Source organism: Bombina bombina, chromosome 5 (genome assembly GCF_027579735.1).
Source record: "Bombina bombina isolate aBomBom1 chromosome 5, aBomBom1.pri, whole genome shotgun sequence".
Lineage (NCBI taxonomy): Eukaryota > Metazoa > Chordata > Amphibia > Anura > Bombinatoridae > Bombina > Bombina bombina.
Genome location: NC_069503.1, coordinates 1143042675 through 1143063892, shown reverse-complemented (window position 1 = coordinate 1143063892; position 21218 = coordinate 1143042675). Strand labels below are relative to the sequence as shown.

The window sequence follows — 21218 nt, the reverse complement described above, 5'->3', positions numbered from 1 at the left end:
GAGCAGACATGACAAGCTGTGTGTAAGGAGATAGTAACATGAGTAGCAGACATGACAAGCTGTGTGTAAGGGGATAGTAACATGAGGAGCAGACATGACAAGCTGTGTGTAAGGAGATAGTAACATGAGGAACAGACATGACAAGCTGTGTGTAAGGGGATAGTAACATGAGGAACAGACATGACAAGCTGTGTGTAAGAAGATAGTAACATGAGTAGCAGACATGACAAGCTGTGTGTAAGGGGATAGTAACATGAGGAGCAGACATGACAAGCTGTGTGTAAGGAGATAGTAACATGAGTAGCAGACATGACAAGCTGTGTGTAAGGGGATAGTAATATGAGGAGCAGACATGACAAGCTGTGTGTAAGGAGATAGTAACATGAGGAGCAGACATGACAAGCTGTGTGTAAGGAGATAGTAACATGAGTAGCAGACATGACAAGCTGTGTGTAAGGGGATAGTAATATGAGGAGCAGACATGACAAGCTTTGTGTAAGGAGATAGTAACATGAGTAGCAGACATGACAAGCTGTGTGTAAGGGGATAGTAATATGAGGAACAGACATGACAACCTGTGTGTAAGGAGATAGTAACATGAGGAACAGACAAAACAAACTGTGTGTAAGGGGATAGTAACATGAGGAACAGACATGACAAGCTGTGTGTAAGGAGATAGTAACATGAGTAGCAGACATGACAAGCTGTGTGTAAGGAGATAGTAACATGAGTAGCAGGCATGACAAGCTGTCTGTAAGGGGATAGTAATATGAGGAGCAGACATGACAAGCTGTGTGTAAGGGGATAGTAATATGAGGAGCAGACATGACAAGCTGTGTGTAAGGGGATAGTAACATGAGGAACAGACATGACAAGCTGTGTGTACAGGAATAGTAACATGAGGAACAGACATGACAAGCTGTGTGTAAGGGGATAGTAACATGAGGAACACACATGACAAGCTGTGTGTGAGGGGATAGTAACATGAGTAGCAGACATGACAAGCTGTGTGTAAGGGGATAGTAATATGAGGAACAGACATGACAAGCTGTGTGTAAGGGGATAGTAACATGAGGAACAGACATGACAAGCTGTGTGTAAGGGGATAGTAATATGAGGAACAGACATGACAAGCTGTGTGTAAGGGGATAGTAACATGAGGAACAGACATAACAAGCTGTGTGTAAGGAGATAGTAACATGAGAAACAGACATGACAAACTGTGTGTAAAGGGATAGTAACATGAGGAACAGACATGACAACCTGTGTGTAAGGAGATAGTAACATGAGTAGCAGACATGACAAGCTGTGTGTAAGGAGATAGTAACATGAGTAGCAGACATGACAAGCTGTGTGTAAGGGGATAGTAATATGAGGAGCAGACATGACAAGCTGTGTGTAAGGAGATAGTAACATGAGGAGCAGACATGACAAGCTGTGTGTAAGGAGATAGTAACATGAGTAGCAGACATGACAAGCTGTGTGTAAGGGGATAGTAATATGAGGAGCAGACATGACAAGCTTTGTGTAAGGAGATAGTAACATGAGTAGCAGACATGACAAGCTGTGTGTAAGGGGATAGTAATATTAGGAACAGACATGACAAGCTGTGTGTAAGGGGATAGTAATATGAGGAGCAGACATGACAAGCTTTGTGTAAGGAGATAGTAACATGAGTAGCAGACATGACAAGCTGTGTGTAAGGGGATAGTAATATGAGGAACAGACATGACAACCTGTGTGTAAGGAGATAGTAACATGAGGAACAGACAAAACAAACTGTGTGTAAGGGGATAGTAACATGAGGAACAGACATGACAAGCTGTGTGTAAGGAGATAGTAACATGAGTAGCAGACATGACAAGCTGTGTGTAAGGAGATAGTAACATGAGTAGCAGGCATGACAAGCTGTCTGTAAGGGGATAGTAATATGAGGAGCAGACATGACAAGCTGTGTGTAAGGGGATAGTAATATGAGGAGCAGACATGACAAGCTGTGTGTAAGGGGATAGTAATATGAGGAACAGACATGACAAGCTGTGTGTAAGGGGATAGTAACATGAGGAACAGACATGACAAGCTGTGTGTACGGGAATAGTAACATGAGGAACAGACATGACAAGCTGTGTGTAAGGGGATAGTAACATGAGGAACACACATGACAAGCTGTGTGTGAGGGGATAGTAACATGAGTAGCAGACATGACAAGCTGTGTGTAAGGGGATAGTAACATGAGGAACAGACATGACAAGCTGTGTGTAAGGGGATAGTAACATGAGGAACAGACATAACAAGCTGTGTGTAAGGAGATAGTAACATGAGAAACAGACATGACAAACTGTGTGTAAAGGGATAGTAACATGAGGAACAGACATGACAACCTGTGTGTAAGGAGATAGTAACATGAGGAACAGACATAACAAACTGTGTGTAAGGGGATAGTAACATGAGGAACAGACATGACAAGCTGTGTGTAAGGGGATAGTAACATGAGGAGCAGACATGACAAGCTGTGTGTAGGGAGATAGTAACATGAGGAACAGACATGACAAGCTGTGTGTAAGGAGATAGTAACATGAGGAACAGACATGACAAGCTGTGTGTAAGGGGATAGTAACATGAGGAGCAGACATGACAAGCTGTGTGTAAGGAGATAGTAACATGAGTAGCAGACAAGACAAGCTGTGTGTAAGGGGATAGTAACATGAGGAACAGACATGACAAGCTGTGTGTAAGGGGATAGTAACATGAGGAACAGACATGACAAGCTGTGTGTAAGGAGATAGTAACATGAGTAGCAGACATGACAAGCTGTGTGTAAGGGGATAGTAACATGAGGAGCAGACATGACAAGCTGTGTGTAAGGAGATAGTAACATGAGTAGCAGACATGACAAGCTGTGTGTAAGGGGATAGTAATATGAGGAGCAGACATGACAAGCTGTGTGTAAGGAGATAGTAACATGAGTAGCAGACATGACAAGCTGTGTGTAAGGGGATAGTAACATGAGGAGCAGACATGACAAGCTGTGTGTAAGGGGATAGTAATATGAGGAGCAGACATGACAAGCTGTGTGTAAGGAGATAGTAACATGAGTAGCAGACATGACAAGCTGTGTGTAAGGGGATAGTAATATGAGGAACAGACATGACAACCTGTGTGTAAGAAGATAGTAACATGAGGAACAGACATAACAAACTGTGTGTAAGGGGATAGTAACATGAGGAACAGACATGACAAGCTGTTTGTAAGGAGATAGTAACATGAGTAGCAGACATGACAAGCTGTGTGTAAGGGGATAGTAACATGAGGAGCAGACATGACAAGCTGTGTGTAAGGAGATAGTAACATGAGTAGCAGACATGACAAGCTGTGTGTAAGGGGATAGTAATATGAGGAGCAGACATGACAAGCTGTGTGTAAGGGGATAGTAATATGAGGAGCAGACATGACAAGCTGTGTGTAAGGGCATAGTAATATGAGGAACAGACATGACAAGCTGTGTGTAAGGGGATAGTAACATGAGGAACAGACATGACAAGCTGTGTGTAAGGGGATAGTAACATGAGGAACAGACATGACAAGCTGTGTGTAAGGGGATAGTAACATGAGGAACACACATGACAAGCTGTGTGTGAGGGGATAGTAACATGAGTAGCAGACATGACAAGCTGTGTGTAAGGGGATAGTAATATGAGGATCAGACATTACAAGCTGTGTGTAAGGGGATAGTAACATGAGTAACAGACATGACAAGCTGTGTGTAAGGGGATAGTAATATGAGGAACAGACATGACAAGCTGTGTGTAAGGGGATAGTAACATGAGGAACAGACATAACAAGCTGTGTGTAAGGGGATTGTAACGTTATTAACAGACATGACAAGCTGTGTGAAATGGATTAGTAATATGAAGAACAAATGTGGGAAGCTGTGATTTAGGGGTATGACTATGCAGAGCTCTAAATATTGAAAAACAAATATAAATGTGAAAAGCTTTACATTTTGAAATTGGTATGTGAAGTGAAATAAATGTGATACAAAAACAATATAAAATCAATAAAAGTTCATAAATAAGGATATGTTCGCTCTCTCTGGAGTCTCCAGCCTTTCGTGTTTTTCTGTGTGCTCTCAAAGGAAAAGAAACAAAATACACAACATAGTGTAACTCTGTAACTACTTTCAGGTAAATATGATACACTTGTTCACGAGTGATTACTCACATTTGTTGGAGCTTTAGCCAAGCTCAGGGAAATGCACACACCCACTTTATACTGGTGGGTAAACAGTTACTCTCACGCAGATATGATAAAATATGGTATTTATTAAAAGTATAAAAAGCGTCACAAATGCACAGCAAGCACCCTTCACAGAGGACAAATGAGCAACAATATAGGCGTTATTACTCAGAAGAGCAGTCCCAGACACTGGATGGAAGTGGATTGAGAAGCAGAAACTTAACCGATAGACCGTCCACCCTTAGTTACCAGTGGGAAATCGCTCCTCCCCCAGGTGTACAGGTAGATGTAAAGATGCACTGTAGAGTTTAGCATTAACAGTTCAGACGTACGTTTCGCTGAATCAGCTTTTTCAAGGAATGAAGTGCGCATGTCCATGTTCCCTTTTATACCTCAAAGTGTTGACAAACCGGAAATCGGAAGCAACGTCCTCCATATTGAAAAAGGGCATTGTATCCCAATATTCAAGCATACTTTCTTCTTATACCGCAAGTTCAACACTTGCCTTGCTATGATTTGATGGTGATTAATATCCTCTTTAGCATTATATATATACATAGCAGTTAAGAAGTAATTCACAATTCATTATATGTATACATATACTTATGTCACATTCCTTTAAAACATCCTAGTACATCTATCACGGACAGATCTGATGACTACCAAAGGTCTTATTAAATATAATGAATACCTATACAAATGTCTACCTACTGTAAAACATCCCATAACATTTATGACAGACAAATCTAATCACAACTACAGGTCATATCGATACACATTATTATCATAGTGACACAGCTTCTTATTAATACCTGTCAGCAGCTAAACAACCATAGAAAACACTAACCCATATTTACTATTATATGTGTCCAGTGACTAAAGGGTATGGAAGTATACGATACTTCATGCTTAGTCATTGCAAGTATCCCTGCATCGTAGGGGTGATAAGGCTATTCAAATCTCGTCCTCCTTTATAAACGGAGATGTCAATCTACACTATGTGCATAACATATATCAGTATCTGCTAAGCCACCACCTCTGATAAGGCTGCATATACTCCCATAGGTGAAGACACAAAAAAGGCATCTACTCTGTGATGCATACTTCATGTTCACAGAAAATGGTGTATTTCAAAATCTTTATTCAGTCCGTTGGGTATGAAGCTATCCATAATATGTATCCACTTCATTTCCAATCGTCCTAAACAATTTTGTACATCTCTTCCCTTCCAACCTTGTTCCACTTTCCTTATACCTAGAAATTATAGGTCACTTATTCTCCTATTGTGTTTTTTATCAAAATGTGCAGAAAATGGGGCATATTTATTAAAGTCTGACGGACCTGATCCGACAGTGTGGATCAGGTCCACCAGACTTCGCTGAATACGGCGAGCAATACTTTGTGTGCTGTGCTGGAAAATCAGCCTATTTGCTAGGTTATTGTTCATTTCTCCCATTTTATTATTATTCTTAGTCTTATATTTTAATAGTTCTACCCTGTCTAGGTTTGTTATTTCTTCAATTTTTTCCTCCAAAAATGTATTAGAATAATTATTTTCTAAAAAATGTTCTTTCAAGATTTTTGATTGTGTTTGATATATTTCCTTATCTCTACAATTGCGCCTCAGGCAAAGAAACTGACCTTTTGGCACATTTCTTAACCAATGTTTCTGATGGCAACTATCAAGACTAATATAGTTGTTAACATCTATACTCTTAAAGTCATTTTTTTATTTTAGTATACCATTCTCTATGTAGATCTCCAGATCCAAAAAATCTACCCTAGTTTTATTGTAGTTCCAAGTAAGGGCTACTTTAAATTCATTCAGTTTCAGATGTTCCATATATTACAATAGTTGACTCTCACTGCCTGACCAGATAAGAAAAAGATCGTCTATATAACGATGATAGGACACCAGATATTGCGTCCATGGGGAATTATAGATGTACTGATTTTCCCAGTTAGCCATATACAAATTGGCATAACTGGGCGCAAATCTGGTGCCCATCGCCATGCTGTCTACCTGAAGATAGTAGTTATTATTGAACCAAAAATAAATTGGTCTCAAGAATAATACTGATACCTTCCAAAATAAACTCTAGTTGTTTGGAATCTAGTGTTACATCATTTTTAAGTATATTCCTTACTGATGAAATCCCAATCTCTTTGTCAATTATTGTATATAATGATGTAACATCACTGGTTACTAGCCACCACTCATCATCCCACTTAATTTTTTCTAGGTGATTCAGAATACTAATGGTATCCTTTAAATACGACCTGGTCTCTTTAACATATGTTTGCAGGAATTGGTCTATGTATGCCGAAATATTACTAGTGAGAGAATTAACCCCCGATACAATGGGTCTCCTCGGGGGGTTATGTAAATCCTTGTGAATCTTCGGCAATACATAGAATGTGGGAGTTTTAGGGAATTTATTGTTAATGTATGAGTATTCTTTTTTATTTAGAATATTTTCCTTCAAACCTATTTCTAGGTACTTCTCTAATCTTTTTTTATAATTAAGAACCAGGTTTGAATCTAACTTCTTGTATATATTAGTGTCATTAAGCTGTCTATGACACTCCCCATCATACTCTCCGCCCTTGTCCGCAGGCTTAATCACTATCTTATCATTACCCTTTAGTTCCACTAGTGCTGATTGTTCCTCACTAGTCAAGTTAGATTTATAGTTTATTTTCAAATTCTTTATGTCCCTATGGACCAATTCCAGGAAGGTTTCCATAGGTACTGATTTGCATTGTGTGGGGTTAAAAGAGGATTTATTACAAACCTCTACATGTTCAAACCAGATTGAACGAACATATCTATAACATCGAGAAAGGGTATCAAAATCACACAGTGTCTGCACATGTTGATAAAAAAACACAATAGGAGAATAAGTGACCTAGAATTTCTAGGTATAAGGAAAGTGGAACAAGGTTGGAAGGGAGGAGATGTACAAAATTGTTTAGGACGATTGGAAATGAAGTGGATACATATTATGGATAGCTTCATACCCAACGGACTGAATAAAGATTTTGAAATACACCATTTTCTGTGAACATGAAGTATGCATCACAGAGTAGATGCCTTTTTTGTGTCTTCACCTATGGGAGTATATGCAGCCTTATCAGAGGTGGTGGCTTAGCAGATACTGATATATGTTATGCACATAGTGTAGATTGACATCTCCGTTTATAAAGGAGGACGAGATTTGAATAGCCTTATCACCCCTACGATGCAGGGATACTTGCAATGACTAAGCATGAAGTATCGTATACTTCCATACCCTTTAGTCACTGGACACATATAATAGTAAATATGGGTTAGTGTTTTCTATGGTTGTTTAGCTGCTGACAGGTATTAATAAGAAGCTGTGTCACTATGATAATAATGTGTATCGATATGACCTGTAGTTGCGATTAGATTTGTCTGTCAGAAATGTTATGGGATGTTTTACAGTAGGTAGACATTTGTATAGGTATTCATTATATTTAATAAGACCTTTGGTAGTCATCAGATCTGTCCGTGATAGATGTACTAGGATGTTTTAAAGGAATGTGACATAAGTATATGTATACATCATTATGAATTGTGAATTACTCCTTAACTGCTATGTATATAAATATTGCTAAAGAGGATATTAATCACCATCAAATCATAGCAAGGCAAGTGTTGAACTTGCGCTATAAGAAGAAAGTATGCTTGAATATTGGGATATAATGCCCTTTTTCAATATGGAGGACGTTGCTTCCGATTTCCGGTTTGTCAACACTTTGAGGTATAAAAGGGAACATGGACATGCGCACTTCATTCCTTGAAAAAGCTGATTCAGCGAAACGTACGTCGTAACTGTTAATGCTAATCTCTCCAGTGCGTCTTTACATCTACCTGTACACCTGGGGGAGGAGCGATTTCCCACTGGTAACTAAGGGTGGACGGTCTAGCGGTTAAGTTTCTGCTTCTCAATCCACTTCCATCCAGTGTCTGGGACTGCTCTTCTGAGTAATAACGCTTATATTGTTGCTCATTTGTCCTCTGTTAAGGGTGCTTGCTGTGCATTTGTGATGCTTTTTATGCTTTTAATAAATACCATATTTTATCATATCTGCGTGAGAGTAACTGTTTACCCACCAGTATAAAGTGGGTTACGCATTTCCCTGAGCTTGGCTAAAGCTCCAAGAAATGTGAGTAATCACTCGTGAACAAGTGTATCATATTTACCTGAAAGTAGTTACAGAGTTTACTATGTTGTGTATTTTGTTTCTTTTCCTTTGAGAGCACACAGAAGAACACGAAAGGCTGGAGACTCCAGAGAGAGCGAACATATCCTTATTTATTAACTTTTATTGATTTTATATTGTTTTTGTATCACATTTATTTCACATTTATTTTCTTTGTGATATTTTGATATATTTATATTATATGGTATGTGAAGTGCTTTGATAAATGGCTGGAGGTGACACAGGGGACAATATCTACTACTAGTGTTATGGGGACTAAGCATGGTTAACTCTGTATAAGACAATGGTAATGTTACTTATTTTAAGAAACTTGGAGAAGCACCAATGAGATGCAGAGAAAGAATCTAGATATAATTGTGCAGCAATGGATGAGAAATTGTAATTAACAGAAAGAGATTAGTGGAAATGCTCTAGTAGGTTTGCCAGGTGTGCAGTATTTATCCAGACAGTCCGGTATTTTTGTAGGCTGTACAGTAAACAAAGAAGGGGCACAGTGCAGACAGTGTTCTGTGTGTTACTGGAAGTCAAGTAGGGTGCAAACAAAGTGTTACTGGTAGTCATGTGGGTGTTAAATAACTGCTCTATGTTTGCTCCTGTTAATGTAGATGTGTTACATGTAGCCAAAGTGGAAAAAATGTGCTAGTTATTAAGTAGTGACGTCGCGAACCTAAAAATTTGGGTTCGCGAACTGCGAACGCGAACTCCCGCAAAAGTTGGCAAACCAGGCGAACCCCCATTGACTTCAATGGGCAGGCGAATTTTAAAACCCACAGGGACTCTTTCTGGCCACAATAGTGATGGGAAAGTTGTTTCAAGGGGACTAACACCTGGACTGTGGCGTGCCGGAGGGGGATCCATGGCAAAACTCCCATGGAAAATTACATAGTTGATGCAGAGTCTGGTTTTAATCCATAAAGGGCATAAATCACCTAACATTCCTAAATTGTTTGGAATAACGTGCTTTAAAACATCAGGTATGATGTTGTATCGATAAGGTAGTGTAAGGGTTACAACCGCTTCACAGTGACAGACCAAACTCCTGCAGCGGGTACAACATCATCATCACACCGTACGTCCATGTGTGTAATGCTGCCTGACTGAGACATATCCCTGTTATCTACATCCTCTGGCAATAATGGTTGCGCATTACTCATTTCTTCCAACTGATGTGTAAATAACTCCTCTGACAGATCAAGTGAAGCGGCTGTGGTGCTAGTGTTGGTGGTGGTGGCAGGCGGGCGAGTGGTAACTTGAGAGGTGCTGCCTGAAGATAAGCTGGAGGATGATGGTGCGTCAAGGTTCGGAGCGGAAGCTATAGAAGATTGGGTGTCCTGTGTTAAAAAGTCAACTATGTCCTCAGAACTTTTCGAGTTCATGGTACGTGGCCTCTGAACACTGGGCATTATTCTAGGGCCAAAGGGAATCACAGCACCACGACCACAACGGCACCTGTGGGGTGGCCTGCCTCTGCCTATCATTTTTTTTTAAATGTACACTTACACTACTATTAAACAAGATATGAGTGGTGCCAATGGGCAAGTGGGCACAGTATACGCTGTGAGCCTGACACAAAAAAGCAGACTGATGTTTCACAGTCCAAAAAGTTTTTTTATTTTTTTTAAATGTACACTACTGTTACACCAGATATAAGTGGTGGCACTGGGCAAGTGGGCACAGTATACGCTGGCAGGCAGGCAACTACAATTAGATTACACAAGCAGGCAACTGCAATTAGATTACACAAGCAGACTGATGTTTCACAGTCAAAAAAGTTTTTTTTTTTAAATTTACACTACTGTTACACTAGATATGAGTGGTGGCACTAGGCAAGTGGGCCTGGCACACAAGCTGGCAGGCAGGCAACTGCAATTAGATTACACAAGCAGACTGATGTTTCACAGTCAAAAAAGTTTTGTTTTTTTTAAATTTACACTACTGTTACACCAGATATGAATGGGGCCACTGGGCAAGTGGGCACAGTATACGCTGTGAGCCTGGCACACACGCTGGCAGGCAGGCAACTGCAATTAGATTACACAAGCAGACTGATGTTTCACAGTCAAAAAAGTTTTTTTTTTTTTAAATTTACACTACTGTTACACCAGATATGAGTGGTGGCACTGGGCAAGTGACTTGGCAGGCAGGCAGGCAACTGCAATTATATTACACAGGGGAAAAAATGATGTTCTAGCCCTAAAAAGGGCTTTTTGGGGTGCTGTCCTTACAGCAGAGATCAGATGAGTCCTTCAGGACTGTAGTGGACACTGAATACACTAGCCTAGCTATCAATTTCCCTATTAAATCACCAGCAACTACACTTTCCCTCCTCTCACTAACAATGCAGCTTCCGAATGAATTTAAAATGGCTGCTGTCCAGGAGCTGGGAGGGTCTTGGAGGGAGGGTCTGCTGCTGATTGGCTGGAATGTGTCTGCAGACTGTGAGATACAGGGTCAAAGTTTACTCAATGATGACGAATAGGGGGCGGATCGAACATCGCATATGTTCGCCCTGCCGCGGCGAACGCGAACATGCTATGTTCGCTGGGAACTATTCGCCGGCGAACTATTCGCGACATCACTAGTTAATAGCAGCCAAAAGATAAAATGACTGCTCAGTTGTGAAAGGCGAGACCTAAGGTACTACTTTAGGGGAACCATTGTGTGACTCTACTTTCCACCTGTGCCCAGTAACCTACAGGTTGTCTAGTATATTTTTGGAGTACAACTGGCAACCCTAGTGCAGTAATGACATAGTATTTCATCACAGTAAGGTACAGTAATGATAATCATGGTTCTACTGATCTCTTCTCCCAATAGGACTTGTCCTATAGTCACGACAAAGCTGAGCACAGCACGAGCGACACGTCAGGGGGTGAGGGAAAGCTATGTGGAACGATGCGGTCCTCTAGGAGTCCAGCTATGCACCAAATACCGGTGAGTAGGGTTACTGCAGGGAGTCAGTAGCCTTGATATAATACAATACTCGGGAACAGTGTGCTAGTTCTCGACTTGTGCTATCAGTTGTACTAAGGATAAAGCACCTGCACTATCAGTTGTACTAAGGATAAAGCACCTGCACTATCAGTTGTACTAAGTATAAAGCACCTGCGCTATCAGTTGTACTAAGTATAAAGCACCTGCGCTATCAGTTGTACTAAGGATAAAGCACCTGCGCTATCATTTGTACTAAGTATAAAGCACCTGTGCTATCAGTTGTACTAAGGATAAAGCACCTATGCTATCAGTTGTACTAAGGATAAAGCACCTGCGCTATCAGTTGTACTAAGGATAAAGCACCTGCGCTATCAGTTGTACTAAGGATAAAGCACCTGCGCTATCAGTTGTACTAAATATAAAGCACCTGCGCTATCAGTTTTACTAAGTATAAAGCACTTGCACTATCAGTTATACTAAGTATGAAGCACCTGCGCTATCAGTTGTACTAAATATAAAGCACCTGCGCTATCAGTTTTACTAAGTATAAAGCACTTGCGCTATCAGTTATACTAAGTATGAAGCACCTGCGCTATCAGTTATACTAAGTATGAAGCACCTGCGCTATCAGTTGTACTAAGTATAAAGCACCTGCGCTATCGGTTTTACTAAGTATAAAGCACCTGCGCTATCAGTTGTACTAAGTATAAAGCACCTGCGCTATTAGTTGTACTAAGTATAAAGCACCTGCGCTATCAGTTAGACTCATTATAAAGCCCCTGCACTATCAGTTGTACTAAGGATAAAGCACCTGCGCTATTATTCTTCTTCTTTATTTATAAAGTGCCGACAGATTCCGCAGCGCTGCCCATGGGTACAAGGGTAACAGTACAGTGGAGAAACAATACGATAAGACACAATTTTACAGACAAATACAGGGGGAATTGAGGGCCCTGTTCCCGTGGGAACTTACAATCTTGACAGGTAGGAGGAATGGAAACAGGAGGTGGGGACTGCAGAGGTGAGAATGATATTAGTGAGGAGATAGAGGGCAACTATTAGTTAATTGAAGTTAGTTTGTTAAGTCGGGTGATAAGCTTCCCTAAACAGAAAGGTCTTTAGGGAACGTTTAAAGGAGGAGAGGTTAGGGGCAAGTCTGACATCTCAAGGAAGTGCGTTCCAGAGGGTTGGTGCCGCACGAGAGAAGTCCTGTAGTCTAGAATGAGAGGAGGTGATGGTAGAGGACGCAAGAAGCAGGTCATTGTTGGATCTTAGGGGACGGGCAGGAGTATATTTGTTGATGAGTGAGGACAGGTAGGGTTGGGCAGCATTGGTGAGGGCTTTGTAGGTCAGGGTGAGAATTTTGAATTTAACTCTGTTGTGAATGGGGAGCCAGTGAAGGGACTCACAGAGAGGCGCAGCAGAAACAGAGCGTCGAGAGAGGTGGATTAGTCTGGCAGATGCATTTAGGATGGATTGGAGGGGAGAGAGGCAGGAGAGAGGGAGGCCAGTTAGTAAGTTGTTACAGTAGTCAAGTCGGGAAATTACCAGGGAGTGGATGAGCTGTTTGGTAGTTTCAACACTCAGAAACGGGCGAATTTTTGAGATATTGCGTAGGTGGTTGCGGCAGGATGAAGAGAGCAGTTGGATGTGGGGAATGAAGGACAGATTTGAGTCAAGCGTGACTCTGAGGCAGCGGACTTGGGGTGATGGGGAGATAGTGGTGCCGCCAACAGTGATAGAAAAATTAGAGACTGGAGTGGAGCTAGAGGGGGGAATTAGAAGTAGTTCGGTCTTGGACATATTTATTTTTAGGTGGTGAGAGCCCATCCAGGAGGAAATGCCAGATAAGCAGTCGCTGATGTGAGAGTTGACAGAAGGAAAGAGTGCAGGGGTGGAAAGGTAGATCTGGGTATCATCAGCATAGAGGTGATAGCTGAAGCCATAGCTGTTGATAAGTTTACCCAGTGAAGAAATGTAGATAGAGAAGAGTAGAGGACCCAGGACAGAGCCTTGAGGTACTCCAACAGACAGGGACAATAGAGAGGAGGAGTCACCAGCAAAAGAGACTGAGAAGGATCTGTTAGAGAGATAAGAGTGAATCCAGGAGAGGGCAGTGTCACAGAGACCAAGAGAACTGAGAGACCGTAGGAGAAGGGGATGGTCAACAGTGTCAAAGGCAGCAGATAGGTCAAGTAAGATGAGAATAGAGTAGTAGCCTTTGTTTTTAGCAGAAAAGAGATCATTAGTAACCTTGGTGAGGGCAGTTTCAGTTGAGTGTTGGGGACGGAAGCCAGATTGCAGGGGGTCGAGCAATGAGTTCGAGGACAGGAAGTGGGTTAGGCTATTGAAAACTAGTTTTTCAAGGAGTTTTAAAGCTAGTGGGAGCAGTGATATGGGGCGGTAGTTTGCAGGGGAGTTAGGGTCGAGGGAGGGTTTTTTGAAGATGGGGGTGACCTTCGCATGTTTGAAGGAGGCAGGGAATGAGCCGGTAGAAAGGGATAGGTTAAATATGTGTGGGTGGTAGACAGAGAAGGGATTAGATGTGAAGGAATAGGGTCAAGTGGGCAGGTAGTGAGGTGTGAGGAAGACAAAAGGGAAGCCACTTCACTCTCAGTGGTTGGGAGGAGGGTGCAGAGAGTGGCAGAGGGGGTGACTGTGAGCGGAGTTGGGAGATTGCAGGTTTGTGTTGGGATGTTTCCTCGGATTGCAAGTGTTTTATTGAGAAAATAGTCAGCGAGGTCTTGAGCACTGAATGCAGATGGGGGGGGGGGGGTGCAGGTGGGTAGAGGAGAGAGTTGAAAATAGAGAAGAGTCTTTTAGGGTTTGAGGACTGAATGGATATAAGAGAGGAGAAGTAGGTTTGCTTAGCTAAGTGAATGGCAGAGGTGTAAGAGTAGAGAATGAACTTATAGTGCATAAAATCATGTTCAGGATTTCCTCCAGACAGGCTCAGCAGTGCAGGAGCATTTTTGTAGGTGACGAGTTTGTTGGGAGTGCCAGGGTTGGAGCTGACGACGTGGGGCTTTGCGAGGTTGGGGTGGAGCGAGAGTGTCAAGTGCAGCAGAGAGAGTATTGTTATAGTAAGGTCAGGGCAGGATATCGTGGAAGTGTGGGGGAGGCGTAGTTGAATAAGATTGGAGAGTTGGGGAGCATCCACAGTGTGCAGATTTATGCTGGTGCGGGGGCGAGAGGGGGAAGTAGGTTTAGTATCTATATTAGGATTAAAGGTGAGCAGATGGTGGTCTGAGATGGGAAATGGGCGACATGCAACATTAGAGAGAGAGCAGAGATAGAAGAATATCAGATCAATTGAGTGTCCATCGCGGTGGGTAGGGAATAGGGTGGATTGTGAGAGGCCGAAGGAGTTAGTGAGTGAGAGAAGTTTAGAGGCAGCAGGGGCAGATGGGTTGTCAATGAGGATGTTGAAGTCCCCTAGGATTAAAGCAGGTGTATTTGTGGAGAGAAAGTAAGGAAGCCAGGCAGCAAAGTTATCAAGGAATTGGGAAGTTGGTCCAGGGGGGCGATAGATAACTGCCACTCAGAAAGAGAGAGGGGAGAACAGGCGAATGCAGTGGTCTTCAAAGGAAGAAAAGGAGAGAGATGGAAATGGGGATAGGTACTGCTAGGAACAGGAGGGGGAGAGTAAGATGCCCACACTGCCACTGTGTCTCTCACCTGGCCTAGGTGTGTGGCTAAAGTGAAGACCACCGTGTGTGAGAGCAGCAATGGAAGCAGTGTCAGAGGAAGATAGCCAGGTTTCAGTAATAGCTAAGAGGTTGAAAGCGTTGGAAACAAACAGGTCGTGACTAGTTGTAAGCTTGTTTACAGACGGAGCGAGCATTCCAGAGGGCACAAGAAAAGGGAGGGGTTAGGCGCTGTGTGTTAATTGAGATGAGATTGTTGGTATTGTGTGACCTAGGATTTTTGCAGTGGGAGATGGAGCGAGAGTGTAAAGGTGTGGTGATTGCTGCAGGGCCAGGGTTAGGAGAGACATCACCAGCAGCAAGCAGTAGTAGCAGTGAGAGTGAGAGTGAGACTTGTAGGAGTGGGTATGATTAGACACAGGAGAGACATCACCAGCAGCAAGCAGTAGTAGCAGTGAGAGAGACAGAAGGTGAGAGTGAGACTTGTAGGAGCGGGAATGGTTAGACACAGGAGAGTTAGAGGGGGAAGAGTTTCTAAGGAAACAAAGTAGTTCATGAGAGGACAGCATAGGGGATGAGAGAAGGGAGGGGGAGATATGGATAGTGTGGGGATTGTTGTTGTAGGGACATGCAGTGATTTTTAGGAGAAGGGGAGACAGAGAGAGCAGAAAAGGCATAGAGAACTCTTGCTACTTGTAACAGAGCTACTTAGATCAGAGAGCCTAGGCCCAAAATGAGCCTTAAAGTGTCAGTAAACCTAAAAATAATGTTATATAATTCTGCACATAGTGCAGAATTATATAACATTATTTTACTGCTATAGTAATAAAACCCTTTTTCCCTATTAATATTTAAAAAACATGCCGCTTTTACAGACCCGCCATAAGATTAAGTGCAGCTCGCTCCTGTCACAGGAGCGAGCTGCACTTAATCTTATGGCGCGGTCGGGCCGGGCTGTGACTATACAGCTGGCCCGATGCGCTGACTAAAAAAAACAGACCCGCTCAGCAGAGAGCAGAGAGCGGGTCTGTAAAAGCGGCATGTTTTTTAAATATTAAAAGGGAAAAAAAGAGTTTTATAACTATAGCAATAAAATAATGTTATATAATTCTGCACTATGTGCAGAATTATATAACATTATTTTTTAGGTTTACTGTCCCTTTAAGCCTTCTCCATATGTAGTGGTGAGAAGTGATGAAATGATTCTAGGCAGCTGTTACAGGCAGTTTTAGCTAGCAGGAATTACACACTTGCAAATTAGAGAGGGGGTGGGGTGAAAGGCTGAATAAGTTTTAGACAATATAAGATAAAATGATTACAGGTAGACAAAATGGAGACAGAGGAAATGGTTACCAGAGGAGTCTAGCAGATATTAAAGGGGCGTTTAAAAGCAGTCAGGCAGAAGCAGGGAGACATACCTGTAGAGAGATGAGATAAAATAGGATTAGAATCATGAATATTGGTCCAGTGTGCTAACTCTTGCTACTTGTAGTAACAGAGAGCTACTTAGATCAGAGAGCCTAGGCCCAAAATGAGCCTTAAGCCTTCTCCATATGTAGTGGTGAGAAGCGCTATCAGTTGTACGAAGTATAAAGCACCTGCGCTATCAGTTGGACTAAGTATAAAGCACCTGCGCTATTAGTTGTGCTAAGGATAAAGCACCTGCTCTATCAGGTGTACTAAGGATAAAGCACCTGCGCTATCAGTTGGACTAAGGATAAAGCACCTGCACCTAGAGATGAATGTGTTCAGCAGGTACCCTCAAGTGTCCCTGCACCAAATGTCACATTGTCTAGGGAGCAAGCCCTTGTAATCCTTTTGTCCCAATCGGTCTGCCCACTGAAACTTTGTTGTAACCTTTGTTTTTTCTACATTTGTATCTCCTATCAGGATCAACCAGGTACGAGTCTACGTGCAAGCATATGTGGTGGGCTACAAAATCCAGTGTCCCGCTAAACAAAGACCATGAGAAGAAATGACCTGAAATATTATTCCTAATTTACATGCTAAATATGTAACAATGTTTACAAAGTCATCCTCTTGCTTTGTTTTTCATAATTAGTATTTACCTTGTGATATGTCAGTACAAACATACCCTCATCAGAGGGTCAACTGATCAACACCCACCTCCATCACAGTTTCATATCCTTCCATTGTGGTTTCATCATCCCTCCATCATGGTTTCATACCCCCACTGTTATGACTTAATATCCTCCCTTTCCATCACAGCACCAAATCCTCCCCTTAGCCATTGCTTCATATCCTCCAATTGCATCACAGCTTTATATCCTCCAATTGCATCACAGCTTCATATCCTCCCATTCTATCACAGCTTCTCATATTCTCCCATTCTATCACAGCTTCTCATATCCTCCCATTCTATCACAGCTTCTCATATCCTCCCATTCTATCACAGCATCATATCCTCCAATTCCATTACAGCTTCATATTCTCACATTAAATTACAGCTTCATATCCTCCCGTCAGCCATTGCTTCATATCCTCCAATTGCATCACAGCTTTATATCCTCCCATGTCATCACAGCTTCAAATCCTCCCTTTCCATTACAGCTTCATATCCTCCCATGTCATCACAGCTTCATATCCTCCAATTCCATCACAGCTTCAAATCCTCCCATTCCATCACAGCTTCATATCCTCCCATTCCATCACAGCTTCATATCCTCCAATTCCATCACAGCTTCAAATCCTCCCATTCCATCACAGCTTCATATCCTCCCATTCCATCACAGCTTCATATCCTCCAATTCCATCACAGCTTCAAATCCTCCCATTCCATCACAGCTTCATATCCTCCCATTCCATCACAGCTTCAAATCCTCCCATTCCATCACAGCTTCATATCCTCCCATTCCATCACAGCTTCAAATCCTCCCATTCCATCACAGCTTCAAATCCTCCCATTCCATCACAGCTTCATATCCTCCAATTCCATCACAGCTTCAAATCCTCCCATTCCATCACAGCTTCAAATCCTCCCATTCCATCACAGCTTTATATCCTCCCATGTCATCACAGCTTCATATCCTCCCATTCCATCACAGCTTTATATCCTCCCATGTCATCACAGCTTCATATCCTCCCATGTCATCACAGCTTCATATCCTCCCATTCCATCACAGCTTTATATCCTCCCATGTCATCACAGCTTCAAATCCTCCCATTCCATCACAGCTTCATATCCTCCCATTCCATCACAGCTTCATATCCTCCAATTCCATCACAGCTTCAAATCCTCCCATTCCATCACAGCTTCATATCCTCCCATTCCATCACAGCTTCAAATCCTCCCATTCCATCACAGCTTCATATCCTCCAATTCCATCACAGCTTCAAATCCTCCCATTCCATCACAGCTTCAAATCCTCCCATTCCATCACAGCTTTATATCCTCCCATGTCATCACAGCTTCATATCCTCCCTTTCCATTACAGCTTCATATCCTCCAATTCCATCACAGCTTCAAATCCTCCCATTCCATCACAGCTTCAAATCCTCCCATTCCATAACAGCTTCATATCCTCCCATTCCATCACAGCTTCCAATCCTCCCATTCCATCACAGCTTTATATCCTCCCATGTCATCACAGCTTCATATCCCCCAATTCCATCACAGCTTCATATCCCCCAATTCCATCACAGCTTCAAATCCTCCCTTTCCATCACAGCTTCATATCCTCCCATGTCATCACAGCTTCATATCCCCCAATTCCATCACAGCTTCAAATCCTCCCTTTCCATCACAGCTTCAAATCCTCCCATTCCATCACAGCTTCATATCCTCCCATGTCATCACAGCTTCATATCCTCCCATGTCATCACAGCTTCATATCCTCCCATGTCATCACAGCTTCAAATCCTCCCATTCCATCACAGCTTCATATCCTCCCATGTCATCACAGCTTCATATCCCCCAATTCCATCACAGCTTCATATCCTCCCTTTCCATCACAGCTTCATATCCCCCAATTCCATCACAGCTTCAAATCCTCCCTTTCCATCACAGCTTCATATCCTCCCATGTCATCACAGCTTCATATCCCCCAATTCCATCACAGCTTCAAATCCTCCCTTTCCATCACAGCTTCAAATCCTCCCATTCCATCACAGCTTCATATCCTCCCATGTCATCACAGCTTCATATCCCCCAATTCCATCACAGCTTCAAATCCTCCCATTCCATCACAGCTTCAAATCCTCCCATTCCATCACAGCTTCATATCCTCCCATGTCATCACAGCTTCATATCCCCCAATTCCATCACAGCTTCATATCCCCCAATTCCATCACAGCTTCATATCCTCCCTTTCCATCACAGCTTTATATCCTCCCCTTCAGTTATGGCTTCATATCCTCAACTCCCTCATGGCTACATGTTATCCCTGACAGTGTTTTGCAATCTGATCACTGCTTTACCACCTTGCTTGCTATGGAAATATTCTAGCAATCCTCAGACATTACTTAGCTGTCAATAAATACACTAACTGTTTTGTAGAGTTTTTTTTTTTTTTAAATAAAGATGCTCATATTTATATTGTATGTTCCTATACTGTCCTCTTTATTTTGGGGGCAATTGGGGCAACTTTTTATTTTAGTGCAAACTGAAGCTGCAAGTTTGTGGTAGCATTACCCCCAAATGTGCAAATTTGCCCCTTTACGTGTGCATGTTAAGATATTGCTCCACTTGTAATCTGGCCTATTACAATCTAGGCAACTAGTCCCAAACCCTATACTAGTAAACATTTTTGTCACTTACTACATTTTTCCTTCCTACACCTGTTTATTAAAAACTTCCCATACTTTAGTATTCAGTCAGGTTTCCTCATTGCAACCAATATTGCTGTTAAGGATGGAATAACAATTGCAACTTGGATTTTCAGATTTTCTGTAGAGAATATAAACAAAAACAAAGTATTAAATATTTGCACTTTGCTAGTTATGTAAATTGTACTGTTATTTTGTATAAATGTGTTTTTCACTGACGTTTTGGCTGTGTAATTCTATTTGAATTTAGTGATAGTTTGGAAGCTGTTTTGGAGACACTGTAAAGTGTTTGGGTAAATTTAAATGGACTTGTCTGCATAGAAAATAACTTATTATCACATCATAATGCGAATTGGGCCTAGAATTAATAGAAAGTACTGGATCTGCAAGTGAATTGATGATGAATGCAATATTTTAAATTATACCAGACATTGTTGTAATTTAAAAATACTTTCCATTTGAAGCAAATAAAAAAAAATGCATTTAGTTTTATATAAATGTATGACACATACAAATATTGAGGCAGATTTTCAGAAGTGAAATGCTTTTAGCCCAACAGACACATAGTTCTCCCCACATAGAGACAGCTACAGGGACCATTTTACACAGCAAGGAAAACAAACTAAATAAATGTTTATTTAATAATTATTTGGAATGTACTGCTATTTTCAACAAAAAACATACTTAATTGAGTTATAGAGCTTATAATGAATTATTTTCATTTAATTTATTTGTTTGGGGTTCTCACAGAACTGCTGAATCACTCACTGCCAAAGCTAGCTTTATTGTAGCTAGGTCAGGTCACCCTTAAATAAGTAAGTTGTTACTAACTTTACTGCTTTGAGCTTATTTGCTAGTTGGCACTGCCACATTATTTACTGCAAAAAAATAATATCCTGGTAGAGTTATGTTCTTTGCATTTTTAGCTGATCTGTCACTCAAAATCATAAAACTGCAAGCATGGCTCAACCCCGTGAGGCTGATGACAATAATGGAGTAGAAATTTTTATTCCAGACAGCAGTTTTTATGCAAGAAGTGATCTCTGGGACAACAGCGTTTGCTAGAGGTCAGGCCAGGGCTACATGCTATTTTTATATATTTATATGCACCTAATTAGTGTTTTGTGTGTGTGTATATATATATATATAATGGCTGGGTAAGAGAAGGTGTATACACTACAAGGCAGTTGGAGAGAGCATGTTTTCCCCTGTTACTAAAGGGTTACATCTTCTGAGTTAGTTTATTAAAGCTGCTCTCTGTATTAGGTTAACTCAGAGCTTTATAAGCTGCTCAGTAGGAATGGTCACAGTGAGCAGAGAGAGGCTGGAGAACTGATGGCATTACAGGCTGCCTGTAAAGAGACAAAC

The 21218-nt window shown here is 41.6% G+C and overlaps 2 protein-coding genes across 2 annotated transcripts in view; both read left to right on the top strand.

Moving 5' to 3' along the window:
- Nucleotides 1–17093, top strand: part of LOC128661200 (multiple epidermal growth factor-like domains protein 6) — a 160346-nt gene extending 143253 nt beyond the window's left edge. The window contains exons 20-21 of the mRNA XM_053715450.1: nt 11302–11418; nt 16956–17093. Coding sequence (XP_053571425.1) covers nt 11302–11418; nt 16956–17034 — 196 coding nt within the window. The 3' untranslated portion in view covers nt 17035–17093. The remainder of the gene's footprint in view (nt 1–11301; nt 11419–16955) is intronic.
- A 505-nt stretch (nt 17094–17598) lies between these two features.
- Nucleotides 17599–19530, top strand: LOC128661752 (adhesive plaque matrix protein-like). The gene has a single exon (XM_053715972.1). The coding sequence runs from the start codon at nt 17599–17601 to the stop codon at nt 19528–19530; it is 1932 nt and encodes a 643-aa protein (XP_053571947.1).
- The last annotated feature ends 1688 nt before the right edge of the window (nt 19531–21218 follow it).

Excerpts from the sequence above, each read along its gene's own strand:
- LOC128661752 (XM_053715972.1), top strand. The coding sequence starts at position 17,599 with ATGTCATCACAGCTTCAAATCCTCCCTTTCCATTACAGCTTCATATCC.